Raw genomic sequence first — 21,849 nt, 5'->3', positions numbered from 1 at the left:
CTCACCTGCCTCGCGACCATTAATTTGTTTGTCTTTCTATGGTCAACGGCCACATCGGGGCATTGCGCTTGTCGATGTCCCACCCCCCGACTTCGCCTGCAGACGAGCGAACTTCGGCAATCACGTGCATGATGCCCCCACCCTAGACACCTGAAGCATTTACTCCACGTCTCTCGTCCCCTACCTTCCACCGCCTCACTCCTCCTTCGCCATAGCTGTCCACGCCCGTTGCCATGTTCCGCCCATCCTGACCGCCTTCCCCAGCGCTTTCTCACCTCCGTCCACTCCTTCTCTTGCCCCGGCATGTCTATGCTGCCCTTCTTTGTACCTCCTCCAACGGTCCTTTCCTCCTCCGATCCTCCTCCAACGGTCCTCCACCGACGTCCTTTCTCCGGCGCTCCTCCGATGGTCTTCCTCAAGCTTGCTTTTTTTTTTTCCTTTTTTTTTTATTTTTTTTCTTTTTTTTTCTTTTTTTTTTTCCTCTATCACCTCCGCCGACCCCGATCCTCCTCAAGCTTTTATCCTTTCCTCGGTCGTCAACCTCCTCCGATCACCCAGAGGTCAAAACGCGATTTCACAGAGCCTCTGATCTCCGCCGAGCTTCCCCCCTCCACCACTCTCGATCTACTCCACCGCTCCCGATCTTCTTCCCGATCTCCGCCACCGCTCACCGCCGACCCCCTTCCTTAGAGCGTCGACCTCCGCCGATCTCCCAGCGATCAATGCGATTTCAAGGAGAGCCTCCGATCTCCGCCGCTGTCCGCCGAGCTACTCCCCTCCGCCGTTTTCGAAACCACTCTGCCATTCCCGACCTTCACAATTCGCCGAAGATAATGGGAGAATGTCGCGACAGGCCGTTGACCAGAGGGCGGTCGCCCTCTCGACGACGTCGGAAGCATCACCAAATTGATCAATCACCACAAAATTTGACACAAATCCAAGGAAAAAAATTCCCCTTCCCTTCTTCTCTCACATTCCTCCCCACACTCTTCTCTCTCTCTCTCTCTCTCTCTTGTTCGTTCTTACTTCTCCCCACTCTCTTCTTATTTTAATGTTCAGGGTGTGATTCATGAGTCAACATGTGTGTAATACCCCACAGCAAAAAGGGGTAGCTGAAAGGAGGATAGGCCATTTTACCACCACTGCTCGATCATTACTGATTCATTATGAGGTACCCAAGAGATTCTGGGGAGAGGCTAGTCTAACTGTGGTACATATCATTAACAGGTTGCCATCAAGATTGTTGGGTTATGAAAGCCCTGTAGACCTGATAATGAAATTCTACCCTCACCTTCGCTGGAAGACTTATCTTACACTGAGGACATTTGGGTGTACATCCTTTGCGCATGTTCACAATCCTGGAGATAAATTTAGTTCCAGGTCTTTGAAATATATTTTCTTGGGTTATTTAAAAACCCAAAAGGAATACAGATGCATCACCCCAAGTCAAGAAAATTCTTTGTATTTGCCGATGTGACATTTCATGAAAGTGAAAGCTTCTTCAAGGCAACGGATCAGGCAGCTGAAAGAGTCCATCATCAAGTATCAGGATCTCAGGATGTCGCACTACAACCTGAGCATTATGTATCACTAAATGACCTGCAGACCTTGTCAGAACCAGTGTTGGATTCTGAACGTGGAAGTTGGAAGACACCAGTGACCGATGAACAATCACAACCAGTCAGTGTAAGTGTCCTAGATGGAGAGGGTGAGAACGTAAGTGAAATGTGAGATGAAGTCGAGCCTCAACCACAAGGAGTCAATGAAGATGATGATGTTGGGTGGCCAATTGTTTTGTGGAGGGGCAAGAGTCAGTGCACCCAGGGTATCAGATATCCACTCTCCAATGTGGCAGCTTATGACCAATTGGGATTGGACTATCGGTCCTTTATTGCAGCACTCAATTCAGTCTCTATACCGAGAACATATTATTTTTTTTATTTGTTATTTTTGGAAGAAAATAGGGCAGACCCGTCGAAACCGGTGGCCCACCTGATACTATTAAAAAACAAAGTTATGTACACATCATTTTACAGTTATGACCGCACATCCTGCTTTTATCCCCCTAGCCCCCAAAAAGATATTAGCGTCTCAACGTCAAATATGGCACTCTCGACTAAAGCCTTTCCTCCCTTGAACACCACTTCGCTTCGGTGCAACCATACCGCCCACAGTACTGCGAGAATTCACCCCACTCCATTCTGCTCCGGTATCCGCCCGTCGTGACTGATGCCCAAGAATCGTCGTGTGAGGAGATATTCACCCCTGAAATCTGTTGCGAGGCTCATACTCCTTGAGCGAGATGACATGTGAAGGAAAGGTGTGAGCAGTCTTCCTCGCCCCTAGCGCACAAGGGGCAGTCGACGGGCTCCGCTGGTGCCCACCTCCACCGATAGACCCGTTTGACGAGTTTCCGTCTCCTCAACAACCAGCCGAAAATTCTCACTTTAAGAGGAATCTTTAGTTTCAGCATTATGTGACATGCCTGCCTGACTTCTGGGTCATCTCTCGCCACCCCTCGAATCTTCAAGTATGCATCCATCACCGAGAAAGGTGGCCCCTACCATACCCATCCATCTCAATAATCTGCTGATGGGCTGAGAGATAGGAGGATCTCCTGCATTCCCAACAACTCTTCAAACCGAAGGTCTGATAATGTCTCAGAGAGGGTTGGGACCCGAGCCCTGTCCCAACATTCGCTGACTGTGGCAGTTGGGTTCCTTGTTAGAGCAAAAAGTTTGGGAAACTTCAACTTATGATGCAGTTAAGGATCTGAATTGAAAGAAGGCTATGGATGAGGAATTGGAGGCATTAATAAAAATTGAAAGGTGGGAGATTGTCTCAGCATCACCGGGTAAACGCCAGTGGAATGTAGATGGGAATTTAGAGTGAAGTATATAGCAGATGGGAACTTGGTGAGATATAAAGCCAGACTAGTAGCTAAAGTCTACGCACAATCCTATGGGATTGATTATGGGGAAACCTTTGCACCTGTTGCAAAACTCAACACCGTACGAATTCTTATTTCTTTGGCAGCAAGCCTAGGATGGCCACTGTCACAGTATGACATGAAGAGCGCTTTTCTCCACGGAGACCTACGCGTAGAGATCTATATGATGCTACCTCCTGGGTATTATGAGGAGTCAAGACAGAAAGTCTATAAACTGAAGAAATCGCTTTATGGACTCAAGCAGTCTCCAAGAGTATGGTTTGGGAAGTTCTCACGAAGTATTAAATATATGGGCTACTTCCAGAGCAATGGCAACGCCCAGGGCATAGGTCGTCTGGGCGGCAGCGGCTAACCCCTGGTCGAACAGCCCCCAGGGCAAGCCCTGGGCCGCACCCGGCGGGGCGGTGGCGGCTTCACCACCAACATTCAGGGTGGTGGTCGCCGGGGCGGCGACGACTCTCCCCCTGGTCGAAAGACCCGCAGGATGAGGCCCGAGCGGCACTCGTCAGGGTGGTAGCGGCTCCGCTGGTGATGTCCACGACGGCAGCCATCGCGGCGACACCGTCTCCGCTGGCATCAGCTAGGGCGGCGGCCGTTGTCGCGGTGGATGCTGACATTGCGCCACCAGCTGACGACGGCACGAAGGCGGCAGCTATGGACCGCACAACGGCGATGGCTGCAGGTGGCAGGACGCAGAGAACGGTGCAGATGTGGCAGTTGCGGGATCGAGGATGAGGAGAGGCAATGCCTCATTGGCAGGGTAAGCCTCCGAGAGTAGAGGCGTAGGCAGTGGGGATGCCGATGGTAGAGGTCGGGGGTGCACTACCATCGCCGACTCTAGCTGAGCGTTGACGACCGCCAGTTGGTTGCAGTCGGCCGCTACCATGTCTCTGAGCTGCTCCGAAAAGGCCTTCTAGTGGCGCTCGAGGCCTTCCTTGAGGGCTTGCAGGGTGGCGGCTTGAGCTACCTTGAGGCCGGCTACCTTGGTTGCCAAATCTTCCAGTGTCTGTGGCGGGGCGGTGCTGGAGCTGGCCGGAGCCAGAGGGGACGAGGAGGAAGACGACATATGGGCAGGAGTGGCAGCGCCGGTGCGACGACAGCGATGCATTATGGCTCTGATACCATTGATAGGATCCCAGCCAGATTCGTAGAAACGGGTTAACCCTGGCGGTGTGGATGATGCTGAGGGGACGAGAGCGGCAGGGGAGTGGCAAGTGGGCGTCACCAGAGAGGCGGGGCTTGACGAAGTGGACGTCATAGAGAGAGGGAGAGACTACTGAAGGGAAATAACAACTAGCAACTCATGTCCTGCCCTCCAACAAGGAGGGCTAAAAATTTAAAGGAAAATGCAGAAGAAGTGCGAAAGACTATAATGCCCCTAGTGGGCTTAGTGGATCATAACGGAAACACTCCAATTCAGGCAAGGTATCAGTCTTGTTGGTATATGTAAATCACATCATTATTACAGGTGATGATGAGGATGTAAAATATACTTTAAGTGCTAAACTGTCTGAGGTATTTGAGATTAAGTCACTAGGAGGACTTAGGAATTTCTGGGCATTGAAGTAGCTTACTCTTCTCTGGGAATATTCATCTCACAGCATAAACATATCCTTAATCTTCTAGAAGAAACCAAGATGAGTGAGTACAAACCATCTCCTATACCCACTGACCCAAATGTAAGGCTAAGTCTCTGTGACGAAGAAACAACAATGGACAAAGGGCAATAACAGAGGCTGATAGGGAAACTTATGTACTTGAACCATACACGACCTGATATAGCTTTTGCAAATAGGTTGTTGAGTCAGTTCATGGACAGTCCCAGACACTCACATTTGAGAGCAGCATATCGTGTTTTGGCATATTTGAAAGGATCATCAGGTCATGGCATTATCTTCACGAGACAGGGTGGTACTCATGTTGAGAAGTATACTGATGCAGACTTCAGAGGCTTAGTAGTGGACAGACGGTCTACCAGCAGCTACTGTTCATTCCTTGGTGGAAACGTGATTACAGAGAGGAGTAAAAAACAACCTGCAATCGTGTTATCCAGTGCTGAAGCTGAATACCGGGCTCTCGTCAATGGCATAGTGAAGCACTATGGATCAGAAGTATTCTTTCAAAGCTTGGATTAAGACAGAAAAATCCTACTATTATGTATCGTGGCAGTAAAGCAGCAATCGATATTACTCATAATCCTGTACTACACGACACAACGAAACATATTGAGCTGAACAAGCACTGGATCAGAGAAAAGATTGACCAAGGGCATGTGCAGGTAAAGCATCAAAAATGGGCTAGTCAAGTTGCTGATATTCTCACTTAAGGATTGGCCAGATCCTTCTTTGATCAACTGATGAGCAAGCTGGGAACCAGAAGTATTTGTTCACCAGCTTGAAGGGGGGTGTCAGTCGGAGAGTTGTGTTTTTCCTCCGTTTATTTATTTTCTTTTATTTTTGCTCTACGTCCTTTTTGGTAAGTTATGATGTAATGGGCCCAATAATTTTCAGGCCCACTTGTAAACCCCATAAATATGAGGAGAACCATCACAGTAGTTAGGTTGTTTTTTTTTGTTCAAACCATAGTTGTCTGCTAAGTTCACTGTTAAGTGGGAGAGGAAGGAGGCCAGGACATCGACACTTAACAGTGCAAGGTCTTTCTATTATTCAGGAATTCTTACCATCGGAGCACATAGGTATCAAAGAGATCCTTGGGGTCCAGTGGCTGCGGAGCCTTGGGTGGGTGAATACCAACTATGATCGCTTGATGCTCAGCTTCAGTGTGGATGTAGTTTGTCACACCCTCCATTGCAACCCATTCATGTCTCTCTCAATACAGTCTGCGCACAACTGGCCAGGATCTTGGTGGCCTAAATCTGAATTCCATTTTGTCCCAGGAGTTTCCAGACGATCAAAATGAAATGTAATGTGATTATGCAACCAGCTGCAGGCGACTTTTCCCCTGACATTTGAGGCTCCACAAGACCTGCCCCTGAAACGTAATATCAACCACCATATTTGGCGGCTGAGCCTCCACAAGACCTCCGAGAATTTGGGAGGAAATCTCCTTGGGTTTTGTGGGGGGCTTACCGCTTTCAAGCAGATTTGGCACTATCCTAAATGTGGTAGATCGCCTCAACAAATACAGTCATTACGTGGCCATCAAACACCTGTTCTCAGCTAAAGACATATTGGACCACCAAGACCCAACCCTAATGTACTCCAAATTAAATACTGGCCTTCTTTTTTTTGTTCATCATCTAGCTGGCAGCTGGGGCTCTAGCAGGTGGTTCAAGAGGCTGAAGCTTCACATATCTTTATGGCAATCAGTTCAGTAAATATCCTCCAAAGCCCACCCCAGAATCATGTAACCTTAATTCTATAGGTCAAACATGGATCAGTAGCTTGATTCTTTCTCATAGAAACCCTTACTATTTGTGGCTGCTGCACTGTCTCAGATGAATAGATCACATTTATAATCAAATGAGGGAATGTGAACTTTGACATCAGATGCGATCCAAGATCCAAGATCCAAGAAACACTTCAGAGATTCAAGAAACAACACAAACAAATCACACAATGTCACACTCCCTCCAGTAGAAGCTCCTTTCAAAGAAATCCTCCTGTCAAGCTGACCAGTCACATACAACCTCCAGGTCTCCTCAGAAACTCTAGTCAACAAACCCCACCAAAAGAGAATTCTTTCGGTTCCTTCCCACCTATTATTAGATTGGTAATGGCCACTTATGCCTACATGTGATCCTCCCCCTCAAAGTCTTATCTTTCTTTCTATGATGGAGTTGCAGAGTCATCACTTGAGTGGCGTGATGACCCATCCTCTTCACCCTAATGCTAATGTTCAACATCCTTCTTAGTCCAATGAAGCTCATGGTCCAATGACCTTTGTCTCTCTTCTTTCATCCTTCATAGTTTACCATTAGGATTATATCAACATCATGGCCAACAAACTATATCCTAATTACCATCATATAATGGTGTCATTCAGTTAACCATCTTATAATGGGACAAGGGGCGTCTCAGTTAACGCAAGGGCAGAGAGATGGTCTGGTGCGGCCTTTTGATATGGAGGAGGTTCGGGCAGCTATGGCAGGGCTGAATGGCGAAGGCGCCCCAGGACCGGACGGCATACCGGTGTGTTTCTACAAGGAGTTCTGGAGTGAGGTCAAAGATGATGTGTTGGCCACATTGGGGGAGCTCAGGAACCCTCAAGCTAATATGGAAAGGATAAACAAATCCTTCTTATTCTTACTACCGAAGCGGCAAGGAGCAGAGAATGTAGGCGACTACCGGCCCATATCGTTATCCAACTCCATATATCTTATTGTGGCAAAGGTACTGGCTAATCGATTACAAGGGGTACTTGGGGACTTGGTTGGGCTGTTTCAGTCTGCTTTTGTTCCGGGGAGACAGCTGGTTGATTGTGCAGTCCTGGCAGGGGAGATTATTGCTTCGTGGAAGAAGAATGGAACCGAGGGGTTCATGTGGAAGGTAGATTTTGCGAAGGCATGTGATTCTTTGGATTGGCGGTTCCTATGGGCAGCGTTACAAAAGAGGGGTTTCACGGAGGAATGGATCAAATGGGTGAAGCGATGCGTGACGTCTCAGTCGTTTGCCGTGTTGGTAAATGGACGCCCAAAAGGGGGGTGGATCAGTCCGCAGAGAGGGCACAGACAAGGGTGTCCACTAGCACCGATGCTTTTTGTTCTGGCAGCTGATGTACTAGCCATAAGTACTTCTTTGTTATGTGGAACGGGTTGTATTAGAGGTTTTCAGACGCCGAGCCAGCCATTGGGCATCCCTTTGTTACAGTATGTCGATGATACATTGTTCTTCATCAAGGGATCGGTAGAGGAGGCCAAGAATTTGTTGGCACTCTTGCGGGTGTTCGCAGATTGTTCGGGACTGCACATCAACAGAGGAAAATCGGAATTTCTGGGTTTCGGCCTCACGACGGAGGAGGAGACCCAGTGTGCCAGTGCGCTTGAAACGCCAGTGGGTTCACTGCCAATGAGATACCTGGGGCTACCCCTATCTGTTGTTATCTATCCGTGTTTAAAATCCCAGTGGGTGTTTAGAAACGCCTGAGCGGGATCATGCGGAGATTTTTTTGGAAGGGGGCAAATGCAGGGGAAGGACGTGTCATGGCGCTGGTTTCATGGAATGACATCTGCACGCCAACTATACAGGGGGGACTTGGGGTGCCTGACCTAAATACACTGAATGTGGCGCTATTGACGAAATGGGTTAGACGGATTGTGTGACCAGAGGATGACTTGATAAAGGAGGTGGTGAGGGACAGATATCGATCCAATTTGGATTGGGAGAAGTTGATGCGTAATGTGAGGGGGGAGTCGGTTTTTTGGAGAGGGCTGAGGAAGGTGTGGCCACTAGTCAGGGAGTTTTTCCGCACCCAACTGGGGAATGGCGCCGGTTTTAGGTTTTGGATGGACAATTGGTCGTCGCATGGACGACTCTGTGATCTGTTCCCTCGACTATATGCCCTTGCCCGTCACCGGCATGCCTTGGTAGATGAGTGTTGGGATGGAGTGTGGTGTCCAACTTTTGTGGCCATCTTATCTAGTCAGCGGTTGGAGGAGTTTTTAAGCCTTCAGCAAACTTTGAACAACTGGAGGCCAATGGAGGGTTCATCCCCTCCATTGGGCATCGGGTCCGTTCTCCAGCCGAGGTGTGTACCAGAGTTTGAGACCACACCACTATGAGGACCCAATCATCTTAAGGGCATGTTGCTCAATATGGAGGCAAAAGATTCCTTGAAAGGTCAGGGTGTTTGCATGGCTGCTCGCCAGGAAGCGGACAATGGCCCGTGTGAGACTGCGAAGGTTTTTTCCGGCTGAATCTTCACTATGCCTTGTGTGTACGGAGGAGGAAGAGGAGGAGTGCGAGTATCTTTTCTTCCATTGTCGGCTTGCTCGGGCACTATGGGCTAGCCAGGGGTTGGCAGAGGTTACGTCGAGCTCGCAGTTATGGGCCACACTGCCGCGGCACCAGCATGGGATTGACAAGGAGCGGGGGATGAGATTCGCGGTGCTTTGGGCGATATGGTCTCACCGCAACAAGGTCGTCTTCAAGGGGGCGGCAATGTCAGTGGAAAGGGCTATAAATGATGTAGAGAGGCTGATTTTTTGTTGGTTTGGTCCTGGATGAGGTGGTGGATATGGGGGGAAGGATGGGCTTATGCTTTTTGGCCTAGACCCGTCCACGTCCATGTGTCCGGAGGGTCACCAAGTTGGGTGATCTTCTATATTATTCAAAAAAAATAAATAAGAAGAGAGTGTCTCATTAATGAAGTCCCTTGCATTGTCTCAATGCAGTTTTTTTTATGGGAATATCAAATTGAGTCTTCACCATTCGTAAAAAATCCTGTACTACTGCAGAGATGTCAGATTTTGATTTTAGAGATATACCCACGTCAACAGAGTACAATCATCAACAAATATAAAAAAATCATCTTTCTCCGGTTAAGGCTGTAGTGGAGGATGGCCTCCACACATCGCAGTGGATAAGTGCAAATGGCATGTCATTCCGTTGACGCCTTCCATTGAAAGATGTGTGTTTATGTTTAGAATATTGGCATGTCTCACAACTGAGATTAGAAATGTCTACACCTTTGAAAGAGATTGGAAATATGAGTTTCAAAGGTTCAAAGGAAAGATGCCCAAGTCGAAAATGCATAAGATTAATCTGTTCCACTCGTCTGCACCACTTCATGTCTTCTGCAGCATTGCAAGCCGTCCGACTCCTACCGGTGATGTCGCTCACATAGACGAGCCCATTTTTCAATTTAAAAGGTGAAGTCCTCTGGTTCTTTGCCTTATCATTAACAAAAATCCCATCAGGCGCCACAGAAAAAAACAAGCTTTAAATCTTTAACATATTTCAGCAGAGATATGAGCTGTGCTCTAAGACCAGGTACATGTAGAACATGTTTAATAAGACCCAGGCTTGATATTTTTCACATCTCCAGTACTAGTGACAGGTAGACTTTGCCATGCAGTGAATATACATTTACCTCCTTTCAAAGGAGTCTAATTATATAATCTGGTACGGTAGGGGGTCATATGGTCTGTTGCACCAGTATCGATCATCCATTCAGACAAAATATGATTTGAATAGTTAGATAGTTCAAAAATTCTGGCCATGGAAGTGGATCTTATCATTGTCTTGAGTTTTTCAAACTTTTATTTCAGGTTGATAGAATCTTCAGCAGTGACCTTGGGGGGGTCATTCCCTTGTGCTTCTTCCACATATGATTCGCCTTCCTTAGAGTCAGTGACGTATGCCTGTGCTGGCCTGGAAGCTCGCCCATGTAGGAACCATCATGTGTCTTTGGTGTGATTCCTTCTTTTGCAACAAGAACAATGTAGGTTTGACCTGTAATGAAATTTACCCCCTGGAGACTTCAGCTCTGGACCTTCTCCTGGCCTTCTCTAACTTTTTACAGGTGCGCCTTCATGTACGTCTGAGAAATTGCCTTAGCCATAAGTCCTGATCCGGTGTCCTCTTTATCCAGTACTAATTGGATGGCTTTTTCCAATTCTGGAACACACTCCAGGTTGAGGATCTGACTTTGGAAGCCCTAGTCCCATAATTTCAATCCTGTAAGGTAGATTGCGATTCTTCTAGGTTCTTGGTAGGCCTCAAATGATCAATCTCTCCCCAAAACACCTAAAGTTCATCTGCAAACTCGGAGACTGACATCTCCCCTTGAATGAGTGTGGTAGCTCTATTCACTAATAGATATGCAACAATCCCTATTTCAGCTACGACCAGAAGATGGAGAACGAGATAGTTGGATATGGACAAATGGCCCCTTCTCGGTCCATAAGGCTTATACGATGATCCGAGTGGGACAAGAGGAAGACGACACTAGTCAGCGCATGCAGGTACATATGGCGCCAAAAAGTCCCATAGAAGGTGCGGTTTTTTGGGTAGCTGCTAGCAAGGAAAAGATTAATGATAAGAGTCTTTAGCAAAAAGTTATACCCAGATACTTCGTCGCAATGCGTGCTATGTTTGAATGGGGAAGAAGATTGCAACCATCTTTTCTTTGAATGCTCCTGTGCTCGCACAGTTTGGCTAGCTAGTTGTTCTCAAGGATGAAGGTGACATCTGAACAGACCTTTTTGGATTCGGCATAGAATTACGTGGACAGACGAAACAAGGAAGGGGGCCGAGCACTAGTGGTGTTGTGGGCATCTGGCTACATAGAAACGAGGTGTTGTTCAGAGGTAAAAGGGCTCCTATCGATGGAGCTATACATGAAACAGAAGGACTTAAGACAGCATGGTCCTTGCGAGCGACAGGATGTGAAGGGAGGTTTTGATGGTGACTGATAAGCATGTAAAGGGCCTATGAGGTCCTGAGGGGAGGTTCACCAATTCGTCTGGTGTTCATCCCTTGTTATAGTTCAAAAAAAAAAACTCTAGTCACTAATTTGAAAATTCTCCTGGCGTGACTTTTCTTCACGTTGTTTCTGTGTAGTTGATCCCAGGTCCCCTTCGTGGTCCTTAGAGACAGGTATTTTTGGAATCGGTTTCCTGCCATGCTGCCCAGCAATCATGCATGGACACTAGCATCTTCCTTTTTCCATGTTCTATACTTCAAGCTGCTTGGATCTACCTCCTTCGTGAGATGATGAACTAATCCTTCACTTTCCAGAAATAATTCCACATATTGGCTCCAATCCATCAAATTGAAGCCATTAAACTTCACAACCTCAGGAACGACAGGGAAGACTACCTGAGTCATTATCTCCCGTTCTTCCCAAACCACCTTTGGGCATGCTGAAGATGTGCCTTCTGCAATGGCCTTTGGCCATCTTGATCAGCAACCTTCCTCTGGCTTTGGCTTCAATCTTCTGTGATCTTGGTGGGCGCTCTGTTCCGTCGTAGGTTTCAGCTAACTGTCAAACCCTTTCAGTTTCACTTTCACCAAGCTTGGTCTTCACCAAGTTGTAGGTGTAACAGAGCGACAAGTCTTTCCGTTACAGGCTTTGACTGATGGGGGTTCCGTTGAAGAGGAGTGGTCCGACTTCAAATCCTCTTGATTGTCAACACTGACTTGTCAAGATAAAGAAATGGACACGGGTTGTAGTGTCTCAAGGTCTGGCTAGCCAGTCCCAGACTGCCAAGAGGAGGTATGGTCAGGCGAAGAATCCACCTAGTTGCTCTGATACCATGTCGACCGTCTGGCCTCCTTCCTCGCCTGCTTAGTGGCGAACTTAGCAGACAACTAAGGTTTGAACAAAAAACAACTTAACTACTTCGATGGTTCTCCTCATACTTGTTGGGTTTACAAGTGGGCCTGAACATTATTGGGTCCATTACATGATAACAAACCAGAAAGGACAAAGATGAAAAAATAAAGAAAAGGAATAAACGGAACAGTGTAAAACACAACTCTCTGACTGACATTAACTACAGGTCACAACATAGCCGATGGCACTGTAGGACGAGGCCATGGCCGAGAGTGATGTCATAGGGATTGAAGTCAACCAACTCAATGCCCAAGTCATTGAGCAGCCATTTGCAGATGAAATTGTGCATCACACCCCCATCAATGAGAATGGAAATTTGTTGTCCTCGGAGTTTGCTCATCATCTTCAGTATGCCCTATGAGGCGAGACCTAACATGGTATTCAACATGACTTGAGCTGTCACTGAATGCTCATCGTACAGTTCAGTGGCAAATCCCCCTTGTCCTCAAACAAGGGGCAGTATTCTGCGCCGCTCTGGACCAAATAGAGCCATAACTTGCACTGTTAGTGGTGGCCCAGATTAAGTTTCTCATCACAATCAAAGCATAGGCCTTTCGCCTTTTGCAACCTCCATTCTTTCTCTGTCAGAGCCACATAGGTTCTGCCACCTGTTTGACCCTGGCCTGGTGGAACTTAACCCTTGTCTGAGGATGAATCTACTATTCTGTCAGAGAAAAATCTGCCAATGAAGCTTGTTGATTTCTAGGTACTTTTCTGGAGATCTTGTCAGCTTGTAGAAGAATCTCCACCTTGATGACCACTTGCTAATGGGCCTCAAGAAATAGGCTTCTGGGCTCCATTAGTCTCCAAGCAATTGATCAGTGTTGGCGAGCACATGGAAGGTTTGATGCGAAGACTTCTATGGAAAGGCTCAGGGTTGGAGGGAACGGGAATGACCCTCTTATATTGAGACGTAATACGTAGACCAATCAACCAGGGGGGCTAGGGGTGCTACATCGATGTGAAACGAACCTGGCCTTTTTGACCAAATGGATGGGGTGACTCATGGGATCGAAGGAGAATATGAAAATCAAGGTCGTGAGGGACAACTTCAGACCATGGCTGGACTGGGTGCGGCCTGGCATCTCAGGCAGAGGGGCATCTAGTTCTCCCAGGGCTTGAGTGCGTTATGTGCACGGAAGGTGAAGAACACTGTTCCCATCTTGTCTTTGAATGCCCGATTGCTCGAACAGCGTGGGTCAGCAAATCCATGACAGGGGTGGATGTTTCCATAGAGGTGTCCTGGGCTCTCTAGGGCTGGAGTACCCAGTGGGCGGGATGAACGGAAATGGCTGTTTGCTTTGCTATGGGCAACATGGCTGTACCTCAACAAGGATATCTTAAAAGGAAGAAAGATGTTTGACGTAGGACGACTATAGAATAGGGCGACTGAGGAGACGGATGGGTTGACGACGGGTAAAGGGTGATAGACGGGTTTATAGGGAGGGATAAAACAATCCACAGAAATTCACACGATCGATTTCGGACTTTAAAACCGATGAAAATCTGGTGGTGCAGCTCCGACCCTTATCGAGGGCGGGAGTACTGTCTTCGCCGACCGCGACGATGCCTAAGCATCGAAATCAATACCCGAATTCACGTCGCGAGGAAACACTCGAGAAAGAGGGAGAAGAAGTAGAAAATCCCAATCCAAATCTAATTCTGACGGCGGTGGAAACTTCTCGAGAAAACACGGAACGGAGAACACTTCGACACCACAGAGTTCAGGCGTACCTTGGCACCGTATTGCGTGAAGAGGATGCGGGAAATTCCGATCGTGATGAGGCTGGGCAAATCAGGGCGTTGAACGACCCACTAGACGAGACGATCCTGGGCGCTCCTGGCGTTGAATGGCCCTGGTTGAGACTAGATGATGTTGTCGCAGAGTCAGGCATGGGCGAATACCCGCGCACGCGAAGCGCGCGTAGGGTGCGCGGAGCGTGCGGAGCGCCGGCGCGTGCGCGGAGTGAGGCGGAGCGCACCCGGAGCGCGCGTAGCGCGCGTGGCTCGAAGCGTCGACCGCGTCGATGGTGAACCATTGGACAGCCTCGACGACGTTGGTGGCCGGCGTGTGACGTGGCGGGCGGCTGCATGTGCGGCGCGGACAAGCGGTCGGCGCGCGGCGTGCGCGGGCGACCAGGGGCGGTCCTGGGCGGCCCTGGGCGGCCTTGGATGGACGGCCGGGGCGGCCCTGGCGGGGCTGCCTGGGCGGCCCTGGGGCGGTCTTGGCTGGGGGTGGCCTGGGCGGCCCTGGCGGGGCTGCCTGGGCGGCCTAGGGCGGCCTTGGCTGGGGCGGCTTGGGTGGCCCTAGCGGGGCTACCTGGGCTGGGCGGCCTTGGGCGAGAGAGAGGGTGAGAGGGAGAGGGAGAAAGAGAGAGAGAAAGGAGAGAGGGTGGAAGGCCGACTTCGCTGGCGGTGGAGGCGGTGGCAGCGACGGTGGCGGCGGCAGCGGCGGCGGCGGCGGCGGCGGCGACAGCTAGGGTTAGGAGGGGTAGGGGAGGCTGGGCAGTCCTCCAAGAAGAGTTAAACTGAAACTCAATTCTTGAAATTATGACTGCCTAAAAGTTTCTTGAAAACAATGGCCTTTATATAGTCCTTGGAGGAAAGAGAAATTGACGAGAAAGTAAAGACGAGAAAATAAAGACGTGCGCTGTGTCACGCCAAAGGGCAGTTGTGAATCTGCCTTTGGCGTCGTGTCATGACGCGCGTAGAGGCGTGCGCGGGTGGAGCGTGCAAGTTGGCGGTTGTGGCGTGTCGGCTTTAGGGTTGACGCCGGTTGACCGTGGCAGGTTGACTTCGGTTAACTCCGGTTGACCGTGGTCCAAAGCATGCGTGTTGACTCAGGTTGACCGTGGTGACGCGTTTGTCGATGAGATGTTGGCGTCCTCGCCATCAATGCTGCTGGTCAGCATAGTGTACGATGTGGAGAGCTTGCCCTCAGTTTGGTTTAAAGGGAGGTAAGCATATGGTGTGGTCAACCCTTGGGTCATAGGGTAACTTTATAACTTTCTATTAATTAATCTTATAAGGAGGACCACTGATCTTGGGTGATCTTCCCCCACTTTTCCATAAAAATTACCACTGTAAAAGGAAAAACTGACTAAATATGTACTTAAATAAAAGGAAATTTTTACGCTCCAGTATGCTTGCCACTCTTGATATGCTATAATTTTACGATATGAAAATGGAAGAGGAAAATATTTATGACCTTTCTCCTGAGGGCTTTCATTGACTTTTTTCAGCCTGCCCTCTTTGGCTCATCTTAGAATGGGATCATCTAGCATTGTGGGAAACATGATGCTTTTGCAATCACCTCAAAGCATGCATGCTCCCCACATGCAGGTCTGTGGTTAAAACCTTTTCACAATTGTAATATCACTATGGTTTATGATTTTACCCGAACTTATTTTTTAAGAAAGTTTAGGATCCTCCTATTATGACTGAAGACATGCACGAAGAGCGGCTTCAAGCAGTCGAAGCATTAGGCGATGAATTTGTGAGTTTATCTTTGAAATTTGGATTTGTAATATTTTTCTTTTATTGTGGTAAAATTTTTGCTGCCATTTCAGGCATTTGCAAGGGTTTGATAACCATTTGAAAACAGCGTACTTCGCTCTTTTAATATTGTATTTTTTAGAGAAGGATCAGACTTGAACTTTCAAGAGAATCCAACTATAGATAACCACAGTTTGACACTGAGGTGAGCTATTGGATCGAGGTTCCTTTAATACATGGAGAGATAGGACCTCAAGATAATACATAATATTCTCCGTCCAGCTGGATCGTAGATATAATATGTGCACTATGCTCCTTGTGCAAAACTCCGCTGGTGTCTCTGTAGATTGCAAAACACGAAAAGTAATGTTATCGTTCTGAAATTCAAATATTACTTTCAAGAAGAAAATCATTACTTGATTCGCTGATTTAGATCACCGCCTGGAACGACAATCCTCCACTTTTCTCGATCGCCGGAGATCTTCCTTTTAGAGTCTCCACTCGCAGAGCTCCAGCAGAATGCAGCCGTGCTCCCATGTGCCTCCTCTTGAAAGCCAGGAAATCCTCCCTTTCTTTCATCGTCTGCCCTTTGCTTATCCGTCCAACCCACACGGGAAGTTGGTTACCATTTATTTAACTGTCACGTGCTTCTGCACGTGATGCTCCCCTCCTTTATTTTCCTTTGTAATTTCCTCCTTCCATATTGCCTCATTTGCACCCCAACACACAGTTGGAAGGCTTTACAAGTGGACAGAAGTTAATGGTATGCTGATGGGTGAAGTGCAAGAGGGTGTTGCTAAACAGCACAGAGGAAGTCGCAGGGTTGCAATGTCAACATGACAAAAGAAAGGAAGTCTTTAAATACCATGTATAGGCAATGGCGGAGAAAGACCACAGTATCAGACAGATGATGAGTATGCTGGATCTCTCGTTTATTGTAGGTCCAGTGGCTATTGCTCTTATCTGGGCAGTAATCTTATCACCTCAAGCAGCAATGATCGACCTGATGTTGCACACTCTAGTACTTAGACAGTTGTTTGCTGTGGCCCAAGGTTTTTGTGAAGCTATCCTTCATGAACTTTGGGTCACAAGAAACTAATCTAGCATGCCTCATATGAGTATTGGCCATCAATATTTCTCATGACCATTTACGGGTTGCCGCATTAAAATGCTGATATGCACTTCAGTTTTGTTAAGAAGCTTCTTCCACTCCAGTTTCAAGCTATTCTATCCAAACTGATGTTGGAGAACATTTTGAGGGTGGGAGGATAACAGTCCAACTTTACTATCTTTATATTTCTTCACTTATCCCTGAGTAGTATCTTTATACTTCATAACTGGCATATCTCGTCTCCAGGAATGAAGTCTCATCAAATAAAGCCTATACTGTATTCTCTTGTGCATGAATCACTTGTGAATGTCTCTCTCCATACCTTTTTACCTTGTTCTTATGCTAAGTATAGCTTGAATCTTTTATTTATTCATCAGTATCAATAAATTCATCACATCTCAGGAGCACAGCCATAAATTGTCAAAACATGCCATTTCACTTTACCCTGACACCCATTTTTCCGGCCAGGACATGGAAGGCCTGTGGAACATGTCATCTATAGATTGACCTGTTATAAGATATTTTCCAGCACATTAGGATGTTGAATATTTATGCGTTGTAGAATCCATCTTAAGCAATCCCCCAAGAGACGGACATAGGTATACTATTTGGGGAGATACCGTTGCTGCTTCCCCTCAGAAAGCTAGGCACTGGACCAGATCCCACAGAAAATTTTCCGGTTCTTATTTGAGTGGAGAAGAGGACCTAAGAATTTGGGACCATTTCGTCAAGGATCAAGATAGGAAGATAAAATCCAATAATGGCATAGAGGAGGGTACCAGTGGCAAGTTTCCATGTCAATCTCCTCTCAATCTTTCACTCTCTGTTCTCTATCTTCTTTCCGAACTCCAGTTTTACCTGGATACTATTCTTTGTACTCTCGATTAGTGGGTCATGTGTGTATTAATAGCCCACATGATTTGTTTTTTAAATGAATTATTCTTTTGTGGGATTAAGTCCCTCAAGTGAGTGGGCCCTGCCCATGTGTTTTATTGGCTGGTATTTAAACCATCTCAGACAAGAACTTAGTGTAGGTTTTGGCTTCTTCTGAAACCTTAGTTGCCGCTGGGTAGAATTCTCAAGCACAGGAGGGGATTATCGAGGATTATTGAGGAGCAGCAAGCCTAGATTGGGATTAGCACCTTCAACATCCTCGAGGAAAATCTCATCCCAGTTTGAGACTAAGATAATGGAGCATGCAAAATTAGGTAGAATATGACAGTTTTTTTCAAAATGTGACCCAATGATATACAATTATTGGTGTTTTGTTGCTCATACAATCTTGGATCATATTGGCTTGATTGTCCTCTGCTTTGAGTTTCCCTCCACCTCCCCCCCCTTCTCTTCAAATTCACCTTGTTTTTATGACTCTGCTCAAACAAGTTCTGGGGCCTGCATATCAAACTCAAACCCATCTTTGATTCTGCAATCCTGAAGATTTTGTCAAAGGTTCAACCAGAGGAGGTTCTGTACATACAATGATAGGATCCCCGGCCCTCATTGGGGGAATTCTCATCCTTTGACCGTTAAGGGCATCTAGGCCCCTCGCCTTCCATGTTTCCTTTAAATAGCACAGCCCTCCTTCTGGAAGTTGTTTCTTAAGTGACTGTTGGTTTTCCCTCCCCTCACTTCTCTTCTCACATCCATGCTCCGTCTCCCTCTATGATCCCCATCCTCGTGATTGTCTCTACATCATCGCGATTTCAGACGGCTCGTCCCCGGCCAATCCCTACCTCCCCTGTTTGGCCTTTTCCCGACCATTCCTGTTCTTCCCTTCCTCCCCGGGAACCTCTCTCCATCTCTCCCTCTCACTTGCCTCGTACAATTCTAGTTACAGCGTGAAATCGATATGACCACCACACAGGATCATATCATACACACTGGAAGGCTCTTCTGACCACCTGGTGATAGTTTCAAACCACACCCCAGATGGTATGGGGAGGAGAGGGTGTGAAAGCATCACGCAGAAAGTGCATCAAATCTGGTACCAGTGTGATGGAGCTTACGTCTGAGATCAAATGAGGACAATTGTCTTGTTCAATGGTGAGATCAGGTGTTAGGTACAAGAATCAGAAGAATGTGTGGCAGTTTCCTTGTTCGATAACGAGATATTTTGGTCTCAGGACTGACTCATGCAGGATTGGAATAAACCATAAAAATTGAATGATCAAACCTGGATAACTGTGATTGTGAGCTCTGATAGAGTATTACGTAAATGCCCTAGTTCTTAGAAGATCAGTATAAGATGGTTTAGAATACAATATAGGCTCCACAGGGTTTATTGCACAAATTACAATCTACAGATGAAATTCAAATACTCAACCATGCGACTTTGTTGTAAAAAAACAGAAACTTGGATATGTGAGGATAATGCACAAATTGAGAAAACATGGCTGAGCTCCAAAATGGAAGCATGTTGATTCTTCAGCAATGGGTTGAGATAATACCAATTTTATAAGGAAACAACTGTTCTAATTGTTTCCATTCAGAATAAATAGATTTTGTAGTGCACATGTCGCGCTCATATTTTTGACAATGATAAGGTTCTTTTATGTACCTATCATAGTTCAAAAAAGAGGTGAAATCATCATATGCGTTCAACCTGACTTGCACGTGCCTATCAGATCCAGAAGAGGCTTCTGGATCAGTGCCACGTCAATTACCACTCATTTTTTCAGTGAGGAATCCGATTTTTTTACTAGTCAGCTTACTATTTTGGTTATTCATTCACCCGTTCTTTGTTTATCTTTGCAGATCTTTTCTGGCCAATTGGAAAAGGAGATGTTGGCTTCAGGTTAAGGGAAACCCATAATTTATCTTTTATTGGTCATTTCATTTTCTTATATTTAGGATCATTCTTCAAAAAAAAGATTTAGGATCATTTTTGAAATGTAATAAGAACCATTTCCAATCTTTTATCTTAACGTTAAGCGATTGGCTCACTTTGTTTCTTATGTCGTATTGGTGTCTCAGTAGTTGTTGGCATTAATGAAATAGTTTTCAGGAAAAATGGTTTCCATACCATTCGTTGCTATTTTGTCTCCTCATTAACTTTCAGTAATACTCTCTTGCTTTTTATGAACAGTAATGGCTGATGGTGTGATTTTTTGTTTGAAATATTTCAAGATATGTCTGCTTTTAAAGCCGCAAACCCAGAAGCCATCTTTGAAGATTTCATTCGATGGCACTCCCCTGCTGACTGGGAGAGCATTCAAAATGAAGATAATTGTTCGTTAATGACAGGTAGCTCAAAAGATGACTGGCCTCCTCAAGGCAGACTTTCAGCACGAATGTCGGAACCTGAAAATTCGTGGAAACTTCTTTGGGATGAATCCCCACCTCTGCCTGCATCACAACAGAAGCCTCTTCTGGATCCGATACGTGAAGGGGAAAAGGTTTTTCCAAATTTAAATCTTTTGAGTTTGCTGTCCCACATAAGGATGGTGAATCATCATATTACTCATCATTAGTCCACTCTGGGATAAAGAAGACAATTAAGAAGGCATCATCACCATCATTCTTCAGTCAGGGTAACGATGATGAAATCTTCCTTGTCATCATAGCTGCCCTCATATCACTGTACTCTATCTCCACTGTCTGTCTTTCTCTATCACTCATTTCTGTGAAGAATCTTTATCGCAAGTTGGCACTCTTTCTCTCTCTCTCTCTCACATCACTCTTATCTCTTTCTTCCTCTCTCTTCAGACTCTCCTCTCTCAAATTTTCATCCAGTCAACATCCAGACTCATCCTCTTAAGTATTGTCATCTCGTTTAACTTGAAAAATGCTTTTTTGTCAAATGTGATTGTGATGATGATGATGATGACAAGGCTGGTTACTGGATGCGGATGACATAATTGTCGGGGGACAGTGAACTCTAGTTGATATTTACCCCATGTACCCCTTGTGCTATGGACAAATAAGTTATCAATACCTTTCTAATTTCAGATAATTCACTATCTGGAGACTCTGAGGCCACGCGTGCTCCTAGAGCAGATGATATGTACTGCATTCAAAGCCTCACTGGATACTCTAAGTCTGACTCATGGTGGGGATTTTAAACAAATGACTTCTAAGATCGAACAACTCTATAAGACAGTATCAACAGGCTTGAAGACGTTAAGAGGTATCTGGTTATGCCGTGGACCTTTTTCTTTTACTACGTAACTTACTTTGAGTAATGACAGAATCTTGACCCCTCGTTCTGCCCCACAGGAAACAAGATGAATGACAAGGATGAACTCATCAGCGATCTCCTCCGTTTATCTTCTGTTTTTGAGCATGTAGAGAAGATGTTGTTGTTCTCCACATCAATCCACATGAAGCTCAGGGAGTCCAGACGCCTTAGCGAGGCGATTTTCTGTGACTTTTATGACTTCTACCTCCCCAAGATGGGAACAGGCTTCTCAAGTATATGCTACGATGAGGTACAGGCTTCTCAAATAAATGTACACTCTCTATTCATTTTATTAGTTATGGAGCCTGATCAAAGCATCCAGATAGGGTCGTCTCAGATTCAACTCTACTACTTGATAGTCAAAATATTTATCATCTTGAAGTAGTTATTTTACTTGAACTTTGCCTGATTTTACAGTCGTTCAAGAGTGAGCAACTGGTAAGAACTACTGAGAGGGAAGCGGTCCTTGGCCTGTTCCCCCCGCCGTCTGCCAACCAGTCATGGAGGAAGGTATTGAGTATGGGTAACCTTCTCAATGGCCATGAGCCCCTGACAAGGGAGTTGATATTCCTTGCTTATGGTGGTGCAACGCATGCGACTTATGGAAGCAGTGCTGTCACTTACTCCAAACCGGATGTTGAGACACACAGAATGTATGTCCGAGGCACGTCTAACGATTTAAAGGTGGCGCTCTCTGTGACATCATGGGATTGAAGGTCTTATTTATAATCCCTAGTGTTATAATTATGAAAATTGTAAATTTGTATTACCTCTTGGTTCCTGTCAGTGATAATCAGTTCATTCCATTTTCTTCATTTA

The 21,849-nt window shown here is 46.4% G+C and overlaps 1 protein-coding gene across 5 annotated transcripts in view; it reads left to right on the top strand.

The window, feature by feature from the left end:
- Positions 1-21,849, top strand: part of LOC144706455 (Rab3 GTPase-activating protein catalytic protein) — a 72,495-nt gene extending 50,646 nt beyond the window's left edge. For 3 of the 5 annotated variants that reach the window (XM_078579417.1, XM_078579425.1, XM_078579450.1), the window contains 8 exons: positions 9,711-9,779; positions 15,490-15,589; positions 15,672-15,743; positions 19,608-19,647; positions 19,980-20,248; positions 20,802-20,979; positions 21,069-21,280; positions 21,448-21,849. In XM_078579417.1, the coding sequence (XP_078435543.1) occupies positions 9,711-9,779; positions 15,490-15,589; positions 15,672-15,743; positions 19,608-19,647; positions 19,980-20,248; positions 20,802-20,979; positions 21,069-21,280; positions 21,448-21,744 (1,237 nt within the window). In that variant the 3' untranslated portion in view covers positions 21,745-21,849. The remainder of the gene's footprint in view (positions 1-9,710; positions 9,780-15,489; positions 15,590-15,671; positions 15,744-19,607; positions 19,648-19,979; positions 20,249-20,801; positions 20,980-21,068; positions 21,281-21,447) is intronic. The other 2 variants (XM_078579441.1, XM_078579434.1) reach the window with 2 other exon arrangements.

The sequence above is a fragment of the Wolffia australiana genome, chromosome 1 (assembly GCF_029677425.1).
Source record: "Wolffia australiana isolate 7733 chromosome 1, ASM2967742v1".
NCBI lineage: Eukaryota > Viridiplantae > Streptophyta > Magnoliopsida > Alismatales > Araceae > Wolffia > Wolffia australiana.
Note: the sequence above shows the minus strand (reverse complement) of the source record. Positions and strands in the feature narration are given on the sequence as shown.